At 35.5% G+C, this 24,652-nt stretch overlaps 1 protein-coding gene across 3 annotated transcripts in view; it reads right to left on the minus strand.

Moving 5' to 3' along the window:
* Positions 1 to 841: 841 nt before the first annotated feature.
* Positions 842 to 24,652, minus strand: part of STAM (signal transducing adaptor molecule) — a 37,355-nt gene continuing 13,544 nt past the window's right edge. The window contains exons 3-15 of one of the 3 annotated variants that reach the window (XR_012585449.1): positions 20,007 to 20,082; positions 19,824 to 19,919; positions 18,678 to 18,824; positions 18,318 to 18,408; positions 16,266 to 16,458; positions 15,844 to 15,938; positions 14,492 to 14,580; positions 12,680 to 12,767; positions 10,037 to 10,091; positions 9,549 to 9,702; positions 7,326 to 7,501; positions 6,749 to 6,974; positions 6,027 to 6,164 (exon numbers count right to left, since the gene is read on the minus strand). Coding sequence is in view for 1 of the 3 variants with exons in the window: in XM_074574539.1 (XP_074430640.1) it covers positions 5,915 to 6,164; positions 7,326 to 7,501; positions 9,549 to 9,702; positions 10,037 to 10,091; positions 12,680 to 12,767; positions 14,492 to 14,580; positions 15,844 to 15,938; positions 16,266 to 16,458; positions 18,318 to 18,408; positions 18,678 to 18,824; positions 19,824 to 19,919; positions 20,007 to 20,082 (1,510 nt within the window). In the remaining 2 variants the exon portion in view is untranslated. Of the gene's footprint in view, positions 6,165 to 6,748; positions 6,975 to 7,325; positions 7,502 to 9,548; positions 9,703 to 10,036; positions 10,092 to 12,679; positions 12,768 to 14,491; positions 14,581 to 15,843; positions 15,939 to 16,265; positions 16,459 to 18,317; positions 18,409 to 18,677; positions 18,825 to 19,823; positions 19,920 to 20,006; positions 20,083 to 24,652 lie in introns of all 3 variants that reach the window. The other 2 variants (XR_012585450.1, XM_074574539.1) reach the window with 2 other exon arrangements.

Consider the following 24,652-nt stretch of genomic DNA (forward strand, 5'->3'; position numbering starts at 1 on the left):
TATATTCTCTTGAAACACAGAAATTACCTTACTGAGTTAACCCACAGTCCACACAATGACTTAGCCTAGGGTGTTTAGCTCACATTTTTAGGAGGAGGCCCCAGGAACAGGCCAAACTGATAATCTGCTGCTCACTGCTCCCAAAATCCCATGGTGATATCCGATATTTACATTGGCTTAACTAAGAAACCTGTAAAGTTTAACATTGTTTTAAGAACACAGTGTACATCTGTCAAGACTATTGTTTCAACTGTGACAGTATTTTAAGCAGTAATGAAGATTCACGAGCCAGGCTTTAGCCTGATCTTCAACTCATTTCACAGAGATCAAACCACCAAGTCTTAACACTACTTTGTGTTCTTGTCATCAAAAATGGAATTAACTGTCAAATAACCATGTAAATTAACTGTCAAGCTGCCAGCAGTATTTACTTCTTGATCTGTAAGCAAATATATACATTATACTGTACAGATATGGTTGGTTTTGTTTGTTCTTTACCACCCTTTTGAAACATTCCTGCTGTATTCCTTAAAAAAAAAATGCAGCATACTTGAAATAAGATAGATAACGTATTACTTGGATTTTAGCTGACGGAAGTTGACAGATATAAGACTTCGAAAGTAAAAATACTATAATCTACGCCTAAGCATCATCCAAAAAAATCCACCAAAAAAAACCCCAAACCCAGAACAACAAAAATCCCCACCCCCACCCCACCTGAAATCAGAAAATTTGAGCTAAGTATTTCTAAGACTTTGCCTGTTGCATCTCCAAGTCCTTCCAGCAAAGGCCTTTTCTCATTCTTCCTCCATGAAATTTATAAATTGACTTTGCAACGTAATGAACTAAATACTCCAACTTTAATATTTTGCATTCATACCAAAAACAATTAACAGTTTTTACAAATAGTGTTATTTACTAAAACAATTCTTGTACAACAGTGCAGTATATCTAAATATATACATATGCCAACATCAAAGAGAGCATCAAAACAAACAAAACCAAAAATGCACTTTGCTACTGTGTACACTTTATTAAAACCAAAGCAGACTGCAGCAGGCTTCTTTTCTTTTTCATGACAAAGACAAAAATTATTTGGATTTCCAGAAGCACATGCAGGATAGAAGAACAACAACAACAAAAAAAAATCCTACCACCTTTTTGCCAAGGTAGCAGCATGAAAAGTGAACTTCAGATCTGCAATTTCACATAGTAGCAAATGGAATGTTTTTAAAACACAAACACCCTAATTTAAGAAACAAGGCTTCAAAAACGTACATGGTGGGGTTTTTTTTTACATCTTGAAGCAAAAAGTTCAAACGGCAAGGCCTTCCCACATTTTCCTGTGGTGTTGGATAGTGTAACGCATGAAAGTTAACATTCTGCACTGCAGCTGAAACTGAAAAAGGAGCGTCTGTAGCGTGGAGCTGGTCGGCTTTACCAAGATTGAATAACAGAGTAAACAATGATTCTGCCGGCTGTTAGCAATGGAGGGGTTTGTGGCAATAGAGGGTTTTGTAACTTTACTTTTTTCTTTAAAAAAAAAAAAAAAATCTCCTCCCAGTTTTTAACTGGAAACATTATGCTCCCTTGTTCCAAAACAGATCCGTGAAGCTTCTCCGAAGGAAGCTGCAGTTACATCATTCGAAGTGCCGTTGTAGCTGCTGCAATTAGAGATGTTCGTTTTCATTCTGTCTGTGAAACCCAGCAGACGAGGAATAAGGTAAGACCTTTATATATAAAGGCTGCACAGACATCTTTGAAATATGAGTGAAAAATAAGGTAAGTGATATTAGAGAAAATACTAAAAAAAAATTGGAGAATGAGGTATTAAGCAGTTCTCCAGTGTAAATCTGATGTTCCTGCCATCTAGATGAAATCAGAGAACTATAATAGCAGCCTAGATTTGATCACCAAAATACGTACATGCTATTCAAAGCAAATTTATCTCCTTTGTTACGTCTAAGCATCTGCAATCTGGCGGAATTCTCTGAAGTTATGGTTACTCAAATTCATTTCAGTTCTCCTCCCCTCAAAATTCATGAATAGTAACCGTACCGTGAGGGCAATATGCTGCTCCACACCTGTTGAGAAGCATGCAGTAATTATTATATGTTGTTCTTTTTTACTGTTGTTTTACTGCTGGCTACATGTGCTTTGGCCGGTGACACTAAATACACACCTGCATGGGTACCAGTTACTAAATGGAGGTGGGTAAATACGTTGCAACTGTCTCTGCAACTGCGCACTCTGGAATATACTGCCACGACATCAGCACAGCAAATTTTAATGCGCTGCCTCAGTATTGTTCCTGGGATGCTTTACAGTGAATCTTGACATCTTTGTTATGCCCACATAAATTGAGATGATACACATGGGTAAACAACCTTTGTTTATACAAGTGAAATGCACAGAAGGCACTTTCCAGAGTTTGATCCAGTTCATGATAAACAAGTCACTAAAATACCCCTTCTGGAGTTAATTAACATTATTTGTATTCCTTAATGAAAGGGTTATATAGCAAAGGTTTATACAAAATATTATGAAAACACTTTAGCCTTTCATTGACAATTTACATGTAAAGAAACAAGACATTCAAAAATTAGGTCTTCTATTGGAACATGAGTAACATATGTTCAGGGATTCTTAAACTTTCAAATAGATTAATTTCCTGACCTTATTTATTTGCTAAAAAGCTCTTCCATACAGTAGCTGTACATGTACTTTCCCCCCTCTCACCCCTATTCAGTGTTCAATACCACAGTAAGACAGAACATCTGTGAACTTGGTGAAAACAATGGATAAACGAGGAATCTCAGAATAAATCACAGCAGAGAAGCCCCAGTAATGGCATCTCCAGGTTCATGATACTAAACCAGCAGAGAGGAGGTGAATTGAAATATAATTGCTAAATTGTCAGTGAGAGAGGAGACGAGAGGGTGAGTGAAGAAATTCGCGCAATGACAGCATCTAGCAAGGTAGAAGGAAGCGTCGCTTTCGAGTATCTGGCATACGGGGGACAACCAAGTGAGAAGATGAAATCATCTTTTTCTGATGAATGAGAAAAATCAACATGAAGCAATACAGCTCCAAATTCAATTAAATATGAAAATTGTACCTGAAATGGAAAATGTAGGTAGGGTGCAATAGAAACACTCTGAACCTAAAAACCTAGGGATCTACTGCGCCAATTGTGGACAACGAAAACTGATTCTTAGTCAACTAAAATTCACAATTTGTTACAGGAGATACCTTAGAGCAGCCACTTTAATAACGGCATGAAATAAAATAAAAAGTGTCCATCTTTTTTTCAAAACTTTTATTATACTGGATTTTTAGTGGCATTGCATTTTAGAAAGTGTTTTTTGGTCATCATGAACACAAATGAAAGGTGATTTTAATTTTCTTAAAGATGGTTAAATGCCCAAAATAAGTTGGAAGGCAGAAAAACTTAAGATATACTTAAGTTTCCAGTGTTCAAAGGAGAAACCAGGAACAACCATTTCTGTGTTTTAATTGATGGCTGGACTAGATGGTCTGAAAGGTCCCTTCCAACCTAGGCAATTCTATGATTTAAGGAAAGAAGACTTCGAAAATTTTAAAAACAAAGACAAATTAGTAATAAAAAGTATTTTTGTGTAGTCATTTCTGTACAGAATTTCCATAGTCCCTTATTAGGGAACACGTGACACAGCATGTGAAAACCTGAGAATACAAATAGTCAATGTCAGCTGGATTATTCCAAATCTTCAAGCTCCTCCTTGAATCAGGGCCTAAGAACTATGGACTAAAAAGTCATTTTCACTTCTGTGTAGAAATTATACACTTCTATACACATTGTTTCTCTGATTTTGGAATAAGGTACCTAAAGCACACAGACAATGCTATCTAAATGAAACTACATGCCCTTTCTAAAGAAAATCACCTCTTCAATCTATTAAAAGTGATCTATGACAATATCTTGGATTCTTTTTTGTTTTTAGTCTTTCCTTTCAAATTCCACAGACTTCTGTGATGACACCAAGTACTGAAGTAATGACAATTTTTTGGGGGTGCTTAAGAATTCTGGAGAAAAAAACCCCACAAAACATGAAAATACTAGTATCAAAACAGCCAGCTGGCTAGAACATCCCCAACTGGAACACATCAGCTACGGGCACGTTTTGTAACCACCCCAGTTAGAAGTTATGCAAAGTAGTCATCTGAAAGCATTAACAGGGAAAATACCAGTGTCTATTAAAACAGTGAACCAAAGGCGTGTTAGGTAACTGTGAACAGACGCGGGAGTGTATGGGACAACTGAGGTCAGCTTATAGCGTAATGTACAATTGCAACATTTAATTCCAGGAGCACCACACTAAAATATAGTACACAAAAGCAAACCATTTCTGACATACACACTAACAAGACTGAAAACACAGATCTGACGTTGAAGCCATCTAGTATTGCTCTAATTAGAATTAGAGTCGCTGGAAATGATAAGAGGAAACCAGGATGCATTAATAGATTGAACACAAATGCAAAGTAACAACAGTCTTTGTACAAGAAACTCTGATCAGGCATATCTAAAATGCGGCCTTCCATCACCGTGTTCCTTTTGCAGCTCCTCAGCTGTAGAAAGAAAATATCGTGCCTTAAAGAGCCACCTGGGTGAGTTACTGAGAAATGCACGGGTTTAAAAAAGGCTAATGGCTGTTGCTGCAGAAGAGAATTCAAAGTAACCTGAAAGCAAATGAAAATAAGATGCCTCATAAGCTATTCATACTATAGACGGGCAAATACACTCTAATGGTACAACTGGAAATTGAAGCAGATGTTTAAGGCAGAAGTGTTTGTGTAAGAACAGTAAACAGAACAAATTGCTAAGCAAGGCCACAAGAGATAAAATAAAGCCCTGAAGGTTTGTTCAGCAAAGTGATTTAAATGTCCATAATTCTCCATGTTCTAATTAAGAAGAGTTGAATAAAGTAGTGTTATTTATGTTGTGTGTTCCAGTTTAAAACTCCATCATTTCTCCTCCAACTCAATTCCTCTGTCTTTGGTGTAATCTCTACCAACACGCATAGAGTACAGTTCTGGTTCTCATTGTAAAAAAACAACTTGGAAAAAATAAATTACATGCTCTTATGATAAAATGCAAGTTTCTGATCTGTTGCATGGTCCCATGATATGTTTAGCAGCCTCTGAATAGTAGTTTTAAGTTATTAATTATATCTGAAGCAGAATCATAATTTGCTGTTATCCCCCCAAATCACTTACTAGTTAACGAGTTTACTTTGGTAGATAAGCCATCTAATAGTCATGATACACTTGTGTTCAATTCAAGAAGCGGTGAAACCTAGACTCGGATAAGTTTGTAAATTCATATATAGACCTTAGCTTGTAAGTGTAACCATGATATGCAGAATTACTGCTTTTCCTGCATTGGAAAAAGACATCACATCTGTCATAAAACCAGACAAAACTATGAAACCTGGTCATCAGTTCATGATTAAAATAAAATAGTAAAGTAAATTATTTTTAAACATTGTGTTAAATATATTCACATGATCACCATAGCTATACGAAATGGCCACTACTGCAATCACACACTATATGTACATAACATATATGCCACGACAGTTTGCAAGTGTTGAGTTTTCACAGACTAGCCAATTTTACCAAACATAAATAATCTTGTACCAATTTTTAGGCATTTTAAAAGGAATTAAATGTCCTAAATATATCCGTTCCTCTGCAAAATTAAAAAAAAAAAAATCCTAAAAAGTCAGTGCAAATTGAACTTGTTCACCAAGATAGATTCTTATTAAGCTGAGGATAAACAAAGTTTAAGAGATTAAGGGAAGAAACTCATAGAATTGCCAACTGCCTTTAGCAGAGGTTAAAGAAGATTAGGAATCAGAAGTCCTGGATCCTATAGCAGAGCCTTCTGCGAGTAACTATGCTGTGGTTGTTGAGGTGGCGGAGGCTGTGGTTGTTGTGGAGGTGCTTGTTGACTGCCTGCTGTCTGTGGCAGAGGTGTAGATGCTAAGTTATAGTTTGGCACCTGGGACACATTAGTTCCAGCATTCTGATAAGCAGCAACATCAACAGTAGCAGGTGGTGGACTATACACTGAAGCCTGGTTAGAGTAAGTATTTCCAGCAACAGAGCCAACCATTGCGCTGGGGAAGAAAAAAAAAAAAAAAGTTGAATTAGCAAACAATTTACCAATAGAACAGCAACACTTCATTGCTTCTTCAGCTGTTCTATACATACACATACAAAAATGTCTTAACTCTGGACACCTTGTATATTCAAAACTATAACCAATGAATATTTCAATTAAAACTCAAACACTCTCCTCAGATTTAAACACACCTAACAAACCTCCCATGGATTTAAAACTAGACTGTGAATCTATACTTTGTTTTATTCTAACGTGCAACATGGAATCCCATCTATCTTCCATTCCGCTCATGAGAAAAACCAAAGCCCAGCCAACCGTTTTAAATAGCAAAGCAAGTCAGGTGAAGTAGAAACTCACAGAAACTTGCTTTATCAATTTATGTCTTACCACCCCAAATAAGTAACTTTGGTGGACGTAGACTAACAAATACTTTAATAACTCAAGATGGATGTCTCTTCCAACTTTATAAAATAAAATTACTTTATACAGAGAGTAAAAAAAAAAACCAAACAAACGAATCTTTTCCTAAGGTCACAATATGGGTAGCTTAGCCAAAGCTAAGCATCTTTGGGCATCTACCTAAAATAGAAAGCCACCTGTAGCTCCTTTATAAGGGGAAGCTGCGTAAGCTTTGGTAAGCGTTCATAGCCCATTCGCTTCGTTTCCAAAATGAGCAGAATTCTCCCCATGCTTCCACAATAAGATATTTGAAAAAAAGTACAATACAATATACACTATCTCAGAAGTTATGCAAAGCCAGCCAGAGCAGCAGATAATCTTCACCATTAAATGTATATTAGGTTATCTAAAAAAAAATAAAATAATAAAAATTATCAGTCATGTCTATATCATTTTCTCTAATTTTTCTTTTATATAAAAGAAATATATATATGAAAAAATTATACATTTCTTATATATAAAATTAAAAACTGGAGAAAAATATAAGAACAACTGAAAAGTTTGAAGTTTGTCAGGAATTTTTACTAAATACACAACACCAATAAAAAACACAATGGAAATAATTTCACCGAAGTATCTTTCAATTGTGTTTAAAATTATATTTCTGAAAAAAAAAAAAAAATCTCCTTTACATATTATCTGTAGTCCTTTACGTTTAAATTCATTTAAACTTGACTAGGGAAATACTTAAAATTACTTTGTGTAAGACGTCTGTGCAGGCTGCCCAGGCAGCCCGGAGCTGGCAGATGGAGTAACTGTGCCTTGGCTGAGAGAAGAGAGCTGTTCAGGAGGAAGGTTGTAGCCTTGAATATGGCCCATCTGTGCACTCCCTGCCACCAAATATGCATTACTTTGAGCTTGCCCCGGATAAACCTAGGAAGTTAAATAAAGGAAAATTAAAAATAAAAGACAAGAAAATTTGGTATTTAATATCTGACTTCAGAACTTAAAAGACAGTCTCTCAAACCTTTTATTACAGATGTTTTACTAGAAAGCAACTGATGTCTTCTACTAAGCGTTGTAGTACGAAAAAACTACCAGGTTTTCAAAGGACACCATTTACATTTCTAACCTCAGTCCAAAAAGATCAAATTCTTTACTGGAAAACTTGTATTCCAGATTTTATTTTAATGATTATCACTCATGCTAATTTAAAGATTCTGCTTTTGAATGAAAATACTGAAGGATGTAAATCATGTAACAAATAACAGTCCAAAGCAGAATACTTTTTGATGCCCAGATAACTTTCACTAAGCAGAATCATTAAAATGGAAAATCAATAAAGTATTATTTTCATGTCATTAGTTAACCTATCAGTTCACACAACTGTTGAGACTGCCATTGTAAAATTGTCTGGGCAGGGCAGAAGGGAAAACAAGCTCTTAAGAAAATTTCAACTGAAAATAAGGTAATATTTCATAACTAACTAGAAGAAAAGCTTACAAGTGTATGTCAACTGTATTCTAAATCAAGACTAATTTTCTAAACTCTACGCTTTTGTTCAATCATGAATTATTTGGCTTAACACAAATTACTAGAGGAAATTATCAGGTCTTATGCACAATTGAGTTCCTATCTTAAGACTCAGATGACACATTCATAGAAGGTTTATCAGTATCGCAAAAGAACTTCAGAAGGCAGCAAAGGCATGAGACCTCCGAACTTTCATAAACCTCCTAACTTTTCAGAACTTATTCTGGCTCATGTTCACCCCAAAATCCAGTTTTTCCCTTTTAGAATTCCCAGACACATGCCCATTTATAAAACAATAAAATTATTTGACAGGGTCACGGCATGATTGCTTATCACATATGAATGGAAGACAATGTTCTTTTTAATGACACTGCAAAAACACACATCCTCTTCTTAAAAGACACTGAAAGAAAGTACGTATTTGTAGGAAGCTAAAAGAACTAAATCAACTACATCTGCTTCAATGTTTATATAATACTGCGTAGGTATTAACAATTTGGCTTGAATTTTTTTTCACTCACTCAAAAAGCAAGTAAATTATCTGAAAAACAGTTTGAAGTGTTATATATTCCTATAAACAGGAAAAGAATACAGCAAGCGTGCATTAGACTATGGGATGAAAACATTTAAATGTTTAAAAGACCTTTTAAAAATACCACAGTATATGAATTAGCTAAAAGACCTACTCAGAGAAAACAGTCAGTTACATGGCAGAGAAATGCTGCCATGAAAGAATTATAATTTTTAATTTCAGTAATTTAAATCCTAAATGCTCTCTCTTGGTATTTCAAAAAAAAAAAAAAGGAAATTGAGAGAGATTGATTTTAGGGTTGGGAAGGCATAATCTTAAACAGGAATTGTACTCCTTTGGTTCTTTACTTTCTTTGACCCACAATGCAAAGGTCTCGCAGCCTTAATTTTTAATTCTATGTGCAACTCAAAGCACAGGATGGGCTTTTTCCATGATCAAAAAGAACTGAGCAGAAATGAACTAAAGGTGTTAGAACCTGCAAAAGAAGAACATTCAAAGATTGCAGCTGAAAACAAACAATACTTTTTTTTTTTTTCTTTTTTTACATACTGTGTTGAAAGAAAACTACTCTTTCATTTGAGATTATTTCTGAGACAGGAAGATGATTTTAACCTAGCATTAAGGTAACAAAGATCATAAAAAGAGGTTTCGAACTCAGGGGGCAAGGGCAGGGGAGACAGAATTAAGAAATAAATTATTACTTGCAATCAACATGTTCCACCACGCTTTATGTATCAGTATATATTTATTTTAATAATGTAGAGAAATATATTGTAAAAGAATATTTGAGCAAGTTTTGTAAAAAAGTTAGCTCATGTGAAAAACTGTTTATCACTAATAATTTATAAAAAAAAATCAACCATAGCTCAGTATGTAATCGATAACATCAATGGCTATTAAAGGTTACATACATACCTGAGAGCCAGAAACACCAGATGACTGCATATAATACTGTTGGTTTTGTAGTTTTGCATACATGGAATACATTGGGTCTTCATTCATCAGTTTGTTATACAAAGAAAGAGCCTCCATTGCTTTAACATTGAGCTCTGAAAGTTCTGAATGTTTCCTAGAAAATATATTTTACAACTTATTCTACAATTTAGATAACTTCAGTAAGAACAGACCATACAGGGAAACTTTTCGTGAAGTGTGATAAGCAACATACTGTTAGTGCCTGGGAAGTGATGCCTGACAAGTGCCATAATGTCAAATGGTACAATACTACAAAATACTATCTGACTAGGAAAAAGAACGTTCAGACCTCCTCCCAGATGAGAAGATACCAATAAATACAGCTATTTTCTTTGCCAGTATTCACAGAAGTGATTAAGATATCATTAAGTAACAACAGTGGTCTTTTTGAAAATTAATCTTGAGTCAAAACACATGTACGTTTTTACCTGTCTATATCTTCCAACTTTTCATCTATGAGAGGTCCCATCTGGTGGCACATTGCTAGAATAGAAGGACATTAAAATATATCAGACTAAAAGATTTCCATACTACAAGTCAGAAAGTAATTTTTAAAAAAGTTATCAGATAGAAATGTGTGTAGATGCTAGTTCAGTCGGTTTTTTTAAATCATTACTATAATCTGTATACCCAAAAAATTTTGATAACAGAGGCAGTGTCATGAACAATTTAAGAATGAAATCCAGCAGAAGTTCTCAGTACTGGTACAGTTTAAAAAGTACATTTTAAAAAGGAAATACAGCAAAACAAAACACATTTAACATCCAGGGAGTGTAAAACTGAAAATATTTTGTGTAAAAAAGTTCAGGTAAATCTGAAAGGTGATCTCTTCTTCAAGAAAGAAAATTTGCCACTGCAACCTACATCATGTGCTCAACTAACATTACTACAAAACAGTGAAGGAGAAAACAGGTTGCAATGATTCAAATCATCTGCACATCAAAGACACCAATAGCACATTGCAATATCTCTAATAGCACTATCTCACTGGAATCCTAATTGGGGTAACGGGGCTTTTTTAAACCACTAACATGTGCAAAAGCCAACACAAAAACTTACTAGAAGTTGGAAAAACATTAAAATAAACAAAAATGCAGCCCCCGCCAACTTTCAGCACAAGGACATGGGGTTCATGTAACGGACAAGCAAACCACAGTTAACTAACAGAAAGACTGAGTTTGTCAAATGTAAAATAAGTAGACAAGGAAGCTGAAAGGGGATACTACAGTCTAACCCTACTCCAGAATGCAAAATGTGCCCACTTATCCAAGCAATGAACTATTAACTAACCAAGAGATGTATTTAACCCCAAGAGCCACTCAACATTCAAACTGAGAGATGAGAAAAAAAAGATTCCGGCATCAAAGATGACCTAAATGCATTATAAGGAGCTTTGGAACACTGTCTTCACTCCCAGTTTTCCCAAATTAGAGATGCAGGAGGTCCTGAAAGCCTCTGGGCCACAATGGGTGAAAGGACATCACTGATGTGTTCCTTGAAGGCAACTCCAGGTGAAAGAGGAGTTGTATGAAAGGCATCCATCTGCTTCTTTGAACCTAGGATCAGTAACACATTGGCAGAAATGCTGGTAAAAGATGTAAAACGTGGTGTAAGTTCTGCCTATTTTTATGTATAACACAAAGTGTGGTAAAAGGCATGACACGGATTGCTTAGATATCTGTATGCTAACACGATGCCTGCACTGCTGCCAACCACAAACCCTGGGGTCCTGAAAGTGCTGGGATGAGTTCTCCAATTTAAAGACATTTGTGACTGGACATCCAGATGGCAGAAGAAAATGAAGTGGGTTTTTATCAAATGTTGATCTGCACCTGCACTGGTAGGAACCCCAAGATCCAATAGACATCTACAACAAAATTCCCAGAAACTATGCCAAAAATAGTAGCTACCCAAGGCCTACCTAAGTGTAGAGTAAGTACGATCTTGAATATGGCATTGCAGAACTATACACAGCCATATGCTTAGCACGTGCTTTTGTAGATAGCTGGGGAGCGCTCATCTGACTATAATACACCTTTCTCAGAGCAGTCCCACAGTTTATGTAAAACTCAGTATTGTTCTAATGATCTCACAATGCATTTTGAAAGGAGATCCTAATGCAAGCCAGATCAAGAGGCTTGATATAGGCAATCCCCTTCTTAGACAACAGATAACTATATTTGGTACTTGAAAGAATCAAAAAACATTCATGTTTCTTTTTACCCTCCTTTAGCTTTAGTGGAACTAGAATAACATGCAGACACGTCACTGATGTGCAGTTCCTAAACCAGGATTTGTTTACAGGTATGATGAACCAGATGGGTGTGGAAAGATGAGAGACACCCAAATGCTTACAAGCTTATGCACTTTTTCCTGATTAACTTCTAGATAGATCTGGAATATGCCATTTTCTTTTAACGAAGTCTGATCCTATCTGAATCGTCAGTTTAAGCCAATGTTCTTCTGTCTAATAACTGGTAAGTTTCTTTACTTCCTTCTCCAAAGTCACCTTCCAAAATTTTTGCTGCATCTCTCAATCTAGGTAGAGTGGTCTATAATGCCTCTTTGAAGAGGTAGCCTGAATAATTTGACTCTAATATTAGCAAATACCTTATAGAGTGCTACAAATTTAAAGTCCTATACAAATATGCACGCAAGTGAAAAACAAGTGGGACACCCACAGGTCTATTCTAAGCCTCGGTAGTATTTCTGCTTCTTCTCATGGAATCTTCCTTATGCCCCCTTTGCAACTCATGCTGTGCTACTCTGTGGAGGGAAAAAATGGATGAGTAAAATAAATTTAAGTACTCCTGGGTCTTGAAAATTAAAAGAATATAGAATATAGTTTCCTGGAGAGAGGTGTGGGCTTGTTCTAAGTTAAAATTTTGCACTTAAGTCTCTTAAATGTGGGAAACAGGAAGGAAGACGGTAACTATGGCTCAGGCACTTTCCTTGGGCATGCTTGTGGTATGCACATGAAGCTGAAGTAGTTTCAGCTTAATTTCAGTTAGGTTTGGTATAGGTAATTATTAGAGAGGAAAACAACAAAAAAATCCATGAGATTTTCTTACCCTCAAGATGAAGCAATTCTGGGAGGTCTGGCTGGTCATCAGATGGATCCGCACTTTGTAACATCTGCAAGAGTTGATCCATTTTATCCTAGAACACAAATTGTGTAATTAGGGAGAATGTGGAGGGGCAGAATTAACACCTTTGGGACAGTAAACTAAAGCTGCTATTTACAACAGCCATTTGGATCACTTAGGACTTGGAAATCATCTAGACCAACTTTAAGAAAATACTAATCATACTACTTTACAGGAACGAACAAGGATAAACCAAATGATAAAAATAATTAGTAGGAACAAGTGTAATGCACAGAATACCCACTTATTCCCAAAAGTTCTTCTAAACAGTATTTTCTGAGGAGTTTCTATTATTCCATTCTACTCATTTCATATGCAATACTACCACCTAGTGGGACAGTGCAAATGTTTTGACAGAATATGTTGAGAGAGTATCTTAAAAAGAAACGGGTACTTAAAACTAAATTCACCGAAAAACTATCCTGCATTTTGTCAGTGTATGAGGTCTGTTAGCACATGAGCAATGTCATTACTAATATATATGAAAGGGTTTTTTTAAGATGATGTTTGGAGGTGTCACATGGTTGACTTCAGAATAAGGCATCCTTGATTAACCAGTTTAAGTGCAACCCATTTATAAAAATATAGAAGAGTGGAAAATTAACAGGTTCTTTGAAAAGTATGTCTTGGAGTGAACTATACTGCTTAACCAAATGTTATATGTAAATGATTAAAAATCACTTTTTAGCTGAGTGCTATCAAATAAATAGCCTTTAACAGGACAGAGTTACATAAATTGTAACGAAGTGTAAACTAAAACCATGTTTTTTTCTTCTTAACCCCAGGAAAAACAGGAAGAAGCCAAAGGAACTACTTCCTTAAAAATTATACTATGATCATTTTACAGACAAAACAAGACACTAAAACATAAACTAATGTGGAATAACAGAAGACAAAAGCTGGAAGGCACCTAGAGGCAGGCCTGAGATAAGCTATTTCAGCAGATAAAAAACTAACTTGTATGTCTTGGAAGGAGAAGTATTTCAGGCAGGAGTTAAATAAGTCCTAAATAAGACTTTAGGAAGGCAATAAATGATTTTTCATTTCAAAAAACAATGACAGAACCCTAGTTGAGAAAGAAAGGAGAGGGAAAGTGAAAAATTCTGAAGAGAACAGTTCTAAGCTCCCTGGGAGGGAAAGGAAAAAGAAAAAAAAAAAAAGGGGGAAAAAAAAAGGAAAAAGGGGAAAAAAAAAAAAGGCAGGGAAGAACATCCTGGGCTGAGATTTGCTGGGAACTTTCCAGAATCACTGTGGTGAGATTGTATGAATCTCACTAAATATTACTTACAGAGCAACAAAAAGCTCACAGTTCTCAGAGAAGGAAAGAGATCTTTCAGACTGGGAGAAGAAGTGGTGGTAGTACTGGAAATAAATCTAAGCCAGCATTCAAGATGGGTATCTCTGAGGTATCCTGAAGTACCTAAAGCAAAACCTGAAAGCAGATGCTCACTCCAACCAAGCTTTTAGTTTGGAGGTGAACAGATGTACAATCCTGGAGTAGGGCCCTAAAAGGAATGCAGTATCCAAATTCAGTTTCAGAAATTCCTAAGGACTTCAAGACACATTAACAAATTAGAATACTGCAGATATTTTTTTAAAATTAAATCAGCTTTCCATTCTCTTTTGATTATGTTCTCCTGATATTTCAAATTATTTTTGAAGTACAAGATAAAAAGTTTAAACATCACATATTTAAATATGCCAGCACCTGAAAATCAGTACTTGTATCACACTTACTTCATCAATATAAACTGGTTCAGGCTCAGGTTCTATTGTCTCTACTTGAACTTCATCACTGAACTGCACTGTTTTCTTCTCAGCTTTCACTGTAGGATAAAAAGACAGATTTTATTTTATAAAATAAAAATAAACAAAACAATGACATAAATGTTATACGGATAGCATGTTGCCTAAAATCTTCGCATTTGAAACATCGACTGTGAAAATTGAAAAAATTAGTATTTTGTTGACTTTTGAAGGCCAAAAACATCTCCACAGACTTAATCAATGTTCATAAACAAATCCGTAAATTGCATAAAAAAGACAACAGTTCACACAAGGTCAATATAAACCCTTTTTAGCAAGTAAATGTCTTTATCGTAGTCTCGCTACAGGTAATATTAATAAAAGTCATCAGGAAAACAGACTGAGATAGAGTGATTAGAAGAAATAGAGCTAGTGAGTCAGGTTTAAGAGAAAACTGGTAAAATCATCTATGACAAACTGGAGCCTTCTTTTCTCCAGAGAAGAGTACAGAATCAAAATTCTCAAATTTTGCTATTTCTTCTCTATCAAATAGTACCTGCAAAAGCATCTTACTCCTCTGTAGTGGAGGTCACAACAAAAAAGCTGCCAAATACTACTCTTATCAGTTAGTCTTAACATAGAACAGGTGACTCCTACAGCATGTAATTCTGCTGACCAGCTCATTTCTTTGGCACACTCGTATTGAGATCACATGTGATTCATCTTGCAAACCATCAGATTTACAGAAATCAGTTCTACCATCTTAAAACCTTGTCTAATATTAAATATTTTTAATAAATATTAAGAGTAGGTTAGACTGATATACATAGATACAAGATGATAACCGCTATGCAGAAAAAAAAATTCCTTCCATTATGCACACATACATACCCAGAGTGTGTTGGTTTCTTGAATTGTTTGAACAGCAGTAATCTGTCTCTGACTCCCATCTGGCCCGGGGCCTTCAGTTTTTCCTTGATTAGAAATGTACCATTGCAACCAGGCAAAAAGGCAACTTGTAAAAAACCTGCTGTTGCCTACATTTATCCAGGTGTCAACGGAGTTGTTAAGAGAGTCTCAAGGAAGCTACTGACAAAGTCAGCAGTAGACAGCATCGTATTTTTCAGCAGGTGCCAAGGTGGGCAACCTTGATCCGACACAAAGATACAACTGTTGTTTGTGAGAGCACAGCAAGGGCTCCGCAGTTTTACTTCAAGTATCACATTAACTTGCAACTGAACTCTATCATAAGGGAAAGGAAATAGGGAAAGTACATCACTGCAGAAATATCCCTTGGGCCATGGCAAGGCTTAACATATATACATAAACGTGGTGTTACTTACTCATTTCTGGCTCAGCAGAAAGATCAGCTGTTACAAAATTTGATGGAAACAATCCTATACCCTGATGAGTTTCACCTTTCCACCAATTTGGATCACTAAAGATAAAAAAATAATTAAAACCCCCATACATTTAAAAAAACATACTCACATGGTATTTTCTTAAGAATTGCACTGTACAAGGCATTTATATTACTTGTACATAAATACAACTTGTATAAACGCAGAAATCTTCGTACGAGAATCTTTACACGATTACATTTGTATGTAAAAAAATCTAGGAGATAACCAAATAAAGTATTTAATATGTAAATGTATTTTATTGCAATTGTATTCCAATGTATGCTTCTACATAGAAGATACGATTATTCTCAATGGATTTTTACAGTCTAATATACTTCTAGTAGGCATTCTATATAAATTACCTGTCATCAAGGATAGTTATAAGTTCTCCAGCTTTAAAAGTTAATTCGTTGTCTTCAGCAGCCTCAAAATCATAGATTGCACGAACTTTTCGGCCCTCGTGTTTGTGATTTGTTAAAAGGCTTGAGGTGCTTGGATACAAACTGGAAAGTGTTGTTTGCTGTTGCCTTTGTTCTTTTAGTGACAGTTCAATAGCTACAAAAGAAGAGTTAGTCCCATGAAAATTCCCTATAAAAATGGGTTAAATGATATGAAAACTGAACTCTGTGAAAACTTTTAGTATAATTCCATTCCTGTTGCATCATAATAAACTTCTGCCTTTCACTTCGAAATAATGGTAAAAACCAAAAAGATGTTTTACGACTAGAAAGCACAATTCTGCCTACAGATTTAGTGAGGCTTTCAACATGGACAAGATGAATAAATAGCACTTAAGCACTAACAGGATAACTCAGTGAAGTGACCCATTCTTTTATTATTGTTATTACCTTGAACTGATGTAAAGTATTTATATTCTTACTAGCATATATATGATGTTCAACTTTTCCGGATCGCTTGAAACATTAAAAAGATATATATGTTCAGGCACACATTGTTTCTCTGTTAGATTAGCAGTCTTTAGCCTGAATTAACAAAATCAGAGAATTGCACAGATTGGTTGTGGTTGGAAGACACCTCTGGAGGTCATCTTGTCCAATCCCCTGCTCAAGCAAGGTCACCTAGAGTTGGCTGCCCAAGACTACGTCAAGACAGCTTTTGAATATCTCCAAGGATGGAAACTCCACAACCTCTCCGGGAAACCTGTGCCAGTGTTCAGTCACTCTCACAGTAAACCAGTGCCTCGTTAACTCATAATTCAGAAAGATATTTTTGCTTAGACAAGCAAAATTCCATCCATTCCTGTTTTCTCCCTGGAATAATTTTACACTTGGTCATTTTCAATTAAACTTGACAGAGCATAAAGGTTTCACTCATATTAAATCCTCCTTTCACAAATTTGTGGAAAAAATGATCATGTTTAAGAAGGGACGGAGAAGGACACCACAAAAAAAAAAAAAAAGAGAACAAGCATTAGAGAACCCATGCAGAATCCTAACCTTGGAGACACAAATTCCTTGAAATCCCTTGAGTTGATCCTTTGGCGGATCAACTGTTGAAGAAACAATTAGTAACACATACAGATGGGCTAATGCCAATTTAAATAAATCAATGTTACATTAGATAATAGCTAAACAACAAAAATGTCTATCAAAGATGAGAAACTGCAAACACCCACCAACTACTAGCACAACAGCTTCACTCGTACACTGGTACAATTTAAGCCCAAAGCCATGCAACACACAACAGATTACATTTGAGGTCTTTACATTGCTGAAGTTTGACCTCAAAAAAACAGTATCTAGACCATAAAGATCAAACTGCTCTAAGAATAACTTCACACGTGTCTGGTATAGGATCATTAAATGACCTTTACATATACCTTAGTACAACAGTAAATCAAAAGAAACATCCTAGTTTTGTTTACTGGGACTGCAGTGAGACATTTAACAGCTACTTATGCTTACAGCAATCAAAGCTTTAAAGTATACTACAGATGCAGTATTCAAAGGAATAAAAGTTTAAAGTAGTATACCCAAAATACTTTGCATACAACTTATACTATAATTCTCATTTTCTCCTTCCATCAAATGTTTAAATCGGAAATGAACGTGCTTCCCTTGCCCCAGAAAGAGGGAAAATCCAAGTGCAGAACTTTTATCAAACATTTCCATAGTGGAACATGTCCTTAACATGAGATTTTGAAGATTTTTTACTGTATTGTTTCAGTTTGGAATGGGAAAAAAGAAGTAAAAATTGGTAATTTTTCATGTTTTTTACCCATAAAATAGTTTTAATCTCTAACCATCCAGAAGGGTACAAAAAGAAAGGAACAGAAGTCATAACCACAACCCAAAAATATACTATTCACATAGACAAAGGAAGCAAAAAAATTTTTCCTGCTTTATTTGATATTTACCAATATATTCATGAGGTCAACAAGTACATGCACTCACCTTTAGCTAAATCCTCCTCTTCCTTTTTGTTGGCTACTGTACCAGGATCTTTGGCAACTAGAGCTGGACTTGCTTTTGCCTGCTCAGCAGCCTAAACAAAAGTGAAAGATGTAAAAATGAATTCAACAAAAAAACCTGAAAATGTATTAAGTTGACCATTTTCATTTGTATTCATCTGCAATATAAAAATCTAAAGTAAATCAGAGCATTTCACCCCTCAAAGGAGTGTTTTATTAAGACGAGAGAGATTTCGTTTGTCAAACAGACTGTAGAATTCAAGACTACAAACTGTAAAACACAGAACTGAGGATAAAAGGAATTTGTCATTCCCTTTAAGAACAACCACAAATTTTAATGTACCTGTGAACCAATAGCTGGGAAAGTGACTCCTTGCTCTTTAAGATTTTTTATCATAGCAGATATTAAACTAAGCTGCGGGTCATTCTTGAATTCATCGGTCCATTCCACCATAAGGGCTTTCAGCTTTTCACAAACTTTTGGATGACCCTGCAAGAACAGTAGAAACTAGTTAAATAATGTAGGAATCTGTTCTTAATTCCTTAATTTCAAATAATTTCATGTTACTGTCAATATAAACTATATAGACATTTTATTTTGAAGTCACGAAGGGATACTAAATGTTAGGGCAACCAAGATGATTATGGGACTGGAGCACCTCCCTTATGAGGAAAGGCTGAAAGAGCTGGGACTCTTTAGCCTGGAGAAGAGAAGGTTGAGGGGGGACCTGATTAATGTTTACAACTATCTAAAGGGTGGGTTTAAGGAGGGTGGAGCGAGGCTCTTTTCAATGGTTCCCAGTGACAGGACAAGGGGCAATGGGCACAAGCTAGAACATAGGAAGTTCCGTTCAAATACACGGAAAAACTTCTTTACGGTGAGGGTGACAGAGCACTGGCACAGGCTGCCCAGGGAGGCTGTGGAGTCCCCTACTCTGAAGATTTTCAAGACCCGCCTGGATGCAGCCCTGAGGGATGTGCTTTAGGCAATCCTGCTCTAGCAGGGGAGTTGGACTAGATGATCTCTAGAGGTCCCTTCCAACTCTGAAGATTTCATGATTCCGTGATTCCGTATCACCAATGGATATCTTTATAGAAAGGGAGAATAGTTCACCAGCATTTTGTCTGTACTAATACAATATGTACTAGGCCCAAAATAAAGTAAAATAACATTATATAAAAGCCCTGTATTATCTCCATTTCACCACATCTGTATTTAATGTTTCATTGATATTATTTAATGTAAAAATGAATTTGTATATTTACAAATTAACACACCACACCACGCCTCCCCCAAGTAACTGTAGTGTGAAGTGGTATTCACAAAGTTCTTTCTCACAGCCACAGTCTTTCCAGTAATCTTGTACCCTTTCCTCCACCACCAAATTTCCAGTCTCCCAAAAGCAGATTCCATTCCACTTTCAGATTACCCCAATTCGTGTCTGATTGCGCTTTTCTATGAATTGTATAAATCAATGAAATACATTACCTTATTCAACACGTTGCTTACTTCACTGGCAAAATCTCTTGAACAGACTTCTAAATGAAAGATTTTCCCACAGTTTGATACACATGCTCCTAGAAGCTAAAGAAAGAAAGATTAGAACTCAGAGAAGATTTTTTGCAGTGTAACTTTTCAGGAAGGAAAAGCACTACACTAAAAAGAACCTACTGTTAATGCTTGCATAGCAACATGGGGATCTTTATGGTTCACTCTCTTCATAATAGAACGGAGACAGTCCTTAGGCCTACAAAACACAAGACAGATTTAAAAAAATGTAATGGAATGAACATTTCCTATTGTATATATGACAATGCATGACAATGCTAACAGACAGCAAGCTCTCCCGAACATCATCACTAAATTATTTAGTAGCTTATAAGTTTAACATTAAAAACAATTAACACAGTGAACAGTTATAGCCATTTCTATCTGTAGATAGGATTGCTAGCTTTCTTAGTCATCAAAACCTCTCAGTAAGTTACATTATCTTTTGTAAATACTCTAGAAATGCACAGAATCCCTTACCATTAGAGAACTGTAATTCTCTGTAGCCTATGCACCTACTCCTCTGTATTTCACATACACATGTAAGAATGTTTGCTTCCATATTGGTTACCAACACCCTTTTGCTACTTTTTTTTAAAATTACCACCATTACGTTCCTCAGAGTCTCTTTTAATCTACAGAATAACACTTTTAAAGAAGATATGCAATGAATCAGTAAGTACAAAAAAAAATTTTATGCATTCCACATCAAAGTTTCAAAACAATTAAATATAGAATTCAAGTCTTACCTGTATTATGGTAGATAGAAATAATGTGAAAAGGAAATTTAAGAAAAAAATTGAATGGGAGTTTCAGACACAGTTTAGCATATTAAAATCTACGTGAATTCTTGTTAATTTGTTCTGTCTTTAAAGGTGGTGGAAGGCTGAGGGAGGCTACAGTAGGAATTATCATGGACATACAAGCATTATCTGTTGAATAGCCCCGAAAAGATAACCCTGAAAGAGGGTAAGTAGGGAAAGAGCAAAAAAGAAGGTAAATTTAAACTAAGAGATTTTATGCATTTCTGGAGTATTTTCTGGAGTAGTAAATTTTTTTTTGGAAGCAAAATGACTTTGCTATTGAGCTGATATCCAAGAACTAACATGAAACTTAGGTATGTTACACCACTGCTTGGCTATACTATATTTGTCAGTGTCTATATTTTACAGAAACGTCCACCTCATATTTAGTAGTACTAATTATAGAAAGTGCTGTCACACAGCAAGACTACATATCACTCAGTGTATACTTTCATATAACCAATTATTACAAATGAAGGCTATAAGGCAAGCACTGTCTTTTATCTATTGATTATCCAAGACTTCTCCTAAGTTCACTTTAATTGAGAAAGAATACATGCTAAGATTTTCAGAAATAACTACTTTTTTAAACCGTTAATTTATGAGTAGGACTGAGTAGACACACACTGAACCAATGTGATACGAGAGCAAGCACAAAAAAAATGCATGTCCCTTAATTGTTAAGCCAGTATTTATAAAGGAAGGGTCCAGGATCAAGAGCTCAGCAGTTCAGGAACAGAACTACTAGCCTAAGATTCTTTTATTAAGGAATCCAAAGTCTTATTAAAAACGAATAAAGTAACAAGAAAGCCTCAAAGCCAAATGATTTTCCACGTATGTCAAGTACAATTTTGAAAAGGTAAAGAAACCAACAAGAAACCTCTCAGTAATTCATAAAAACACCTTAAAAATAATAACTCTATTTGATCTACTATAACAACTCTATTTGATCTACTATTTGATCATGTATTTAACAGAAACGATCAATATTTGAGTGTTAATGTTTTAATGTGCTCTAGTGTTAAAAAAAAAATAAATAAATCTTGTGATTGCATCTACACCCAAACAAAAGGCTTACCAATGTTTAGTCACACAGACTAAGAATTGCCATTCCAGACAGAACTGTAATCCTTATTTTTACTTCAAATTATTAATCATAAGATTAATTTGTAAATTACAAGAAGTGCTATGCAGAAATCAGAGGGAAGACACACACCCTGAGAGAACAAAATTCTATCTATTTATTAGGCAACTCTCCAGACCATGCTATAGAAGTACTGTGCCACACTTCTGCTCCAACAATTCTACAATTAAAAATTTCAGAAGGAGTATGGTACGTGGGAATAACAAATCAGTAGGGGGAAAATAGGGCAAGATAAAATAGAAGCTATGGTATCATACACAAATATATCTAGAAAACATTCATAATAAATTTCAGGTTTTGTTTTAGAGAGGAAAAAGTAATGTACTTGATTATATTTTATTTAACAAAGACAAAATTAACAGCAATTGGAATTTAAAATACTACTCTGCACAAAAAATTTCATATATTTTCAGGAATTTATTGTTCATTAACAGTCTAAGGTAACTGCCTGTGGGGCTCAAGACTACACACGTGACCCAATTTTCCTCCTTGCTCCTTTAGAAACAAGTTAGTCAAAGAGCTTCCTGGCCAGCCTGTTAGACATACACTGCAATAACCAGTAAAATACTACTGAGATTGGGTAACTTGGGGGGGGGGGGAACCCACAAAAAAAAAAGAGGGTAGTTTGGAAGACTGTCAAGTAAGCAATTTTACTGTTCTCTCTTGTATGAACAGGCACAAAAACAACCAAAGAAGAACCAGCTAACCAGAATACTGACTCACTGAGGCAGTGATTAATCCACAAGGAATCAGGACAAAGTTAGGCAAGCAGCAATATAGACAAACCATTTCTCAATGACAATTTTTCAATACCCAACCCCAACAGAGAATGCCTCAATCAACATTTATATTTTCTCAACCATTGGTGTATTCTCCCAGTCGCTGACTTCATTTTTTTTCAGCCATCATTTTTATTAAGTAACCGTTCTGGAGAAAAACTGAAATTATGATAGTTTCAAACATAAAGACTGATGTGTCTCATTAACTTAATACAAAAGGTACAACCAACTCAAAGCCAAATGCAAACAGAATTAGACTCGGGAACTGGCTAGCACTGAACTGACAGAGGAAGGAGTGCTTCATGCTAAAATATACCATATATGGCCTTTAATTTTCCCTTTTCTTCTTCTTAATGAATCATTCAAATTTTATAATGTTATTTTACTCAGAGCTGATAAACTATAGGTTCAGTTGTGCAGGCATTTTCATTGCAGAAAGCCAACACAAGGCAAAAATCTATGCCTTTCCTGTAATCAGATGATTTAAAATGCTGGTCAAATGTAAGTTTTAAAATAAAACAAGTTTTCAATAATGCTGTATAAAAACAGAAAAAAAAGATTGCGTCTAGTGGTAGAACCTTTGTTTTAATCATGTTTCTATGTTGAAAAGGCTACTTGCGCACTGAGCTACCGATATTCCCCCAAAACGGCAGGCAAACAATGTAATATGCAACTGCTGAACTGTATGAGTTCCTAAAACAAATTCAGAGATTCAAAAAATGTGTTGATTGTCCCATAGACAATTAGATTTTGAAATTCACAAAAAATAGAGAAATTCAATAGAATTCTAATTTGCTAAAACTTACTTTAGTTGGTTGGATTAAAGGAAGAAAGATACATTTTTTAGCTATTGGCAATTCTCTGTAACAAAGGTATTGCAATGTAAAAATTAACAGTAGCAATTCTGTTACTGAACTGTAACTAATTTGTTTTAAGAGAAAATGTAGCACCTTTGTAGCATAACAGGTTTCCAACAATTACTCTGGATGCAAACCAGTTGCTGGCAGACCTGAATGAGACAATGTGCCATGTAACACTGTGGGACAAAACGCCACTTAATGAAGAACAGTCCTTCTAGTCTATCGTGGCTTCACGCTTAAGATGATCTACACCCAAAATGCTGCAAGCATGCCATGAAGCTTACAGACTGATACAAAGAAAATCCATAAAACAGAGATTTTATAATCTAAACTTCTGCCAAGAGCAGCATCAGACAGCTTGTATTGGACCAGAATTAGTTAAAAGATTAATGCAGATCCCAGTTAAGGAGACTAGCATCCTTGCCACAGGAACTTAAACTGCAGGAGAATTTCAAACTGCACAGCATATCTCATTTAAACTTCTTAATGGGGAACTTTGTCGTGCTTTACCTTCCTATGGCATGACGTAATCCATCAAAACAAAGAAAACCCACTATCAGCAAGTTTTAACACAATCTGAATTTAAGCAATGAGTGAGCTGACAGCCTATTACAAGCAGGGTAAATATTACAAAGGTTAAAGTCACAGCCAGGATCAAACCACTGTTTTATTTAAAAAAAAAAAAAAAAAAAGAAAAACACAAACCCACAAACACAAAACCAACCAACCAACCAACACGCACAAATCATAACAGAAACTCCAGCTGTCCCAGAGAAATTTAGCTGCACATCGCCAGAAGATCTCTAGCTTTGTCTGTGCTCCCAAACAGCCGTCTCTTGCAGCTACATGCATTTGAGCACTGTTCAGGCTAAACTGCTGTGAGACTCAGTCTTGCCTGTGGAAATGCTTTCAGTGATCAAATAGAATACTGAAGCCTTCAATAATACAGTTATTGTTACAGGTTCAGCATCAAAATGCACAAGGAGCAGAAATGCAGTTTTAAATATACAGACTAATATGAAACATTATTAATGATTTGCCAGCTGTTATCTTAACTCCAGTTATACACAACAGCACAGAAGTCTCAATATGCCATGCTGTTTATAAATGCTTCTCTAGAGGCCATCTCTAATCCCAAGGAATAAGCTTATTTGCAAACCTGTCCTTTGGAACAAAAGTCCCA

This window comes from Larus michahellis, chromosome 2, assembly GCF_964199755.1.
Source record: "Larus michahellis chromosome 2, bLarMic1.1, whole genome shotgun sequence".
Taxonomy (NCBI): domain Eukaryota; kingdom Metazoa; phylum Chordata; class Aves; order Charadriiformes; family Laridae; genus Larus; species Larus michahellis.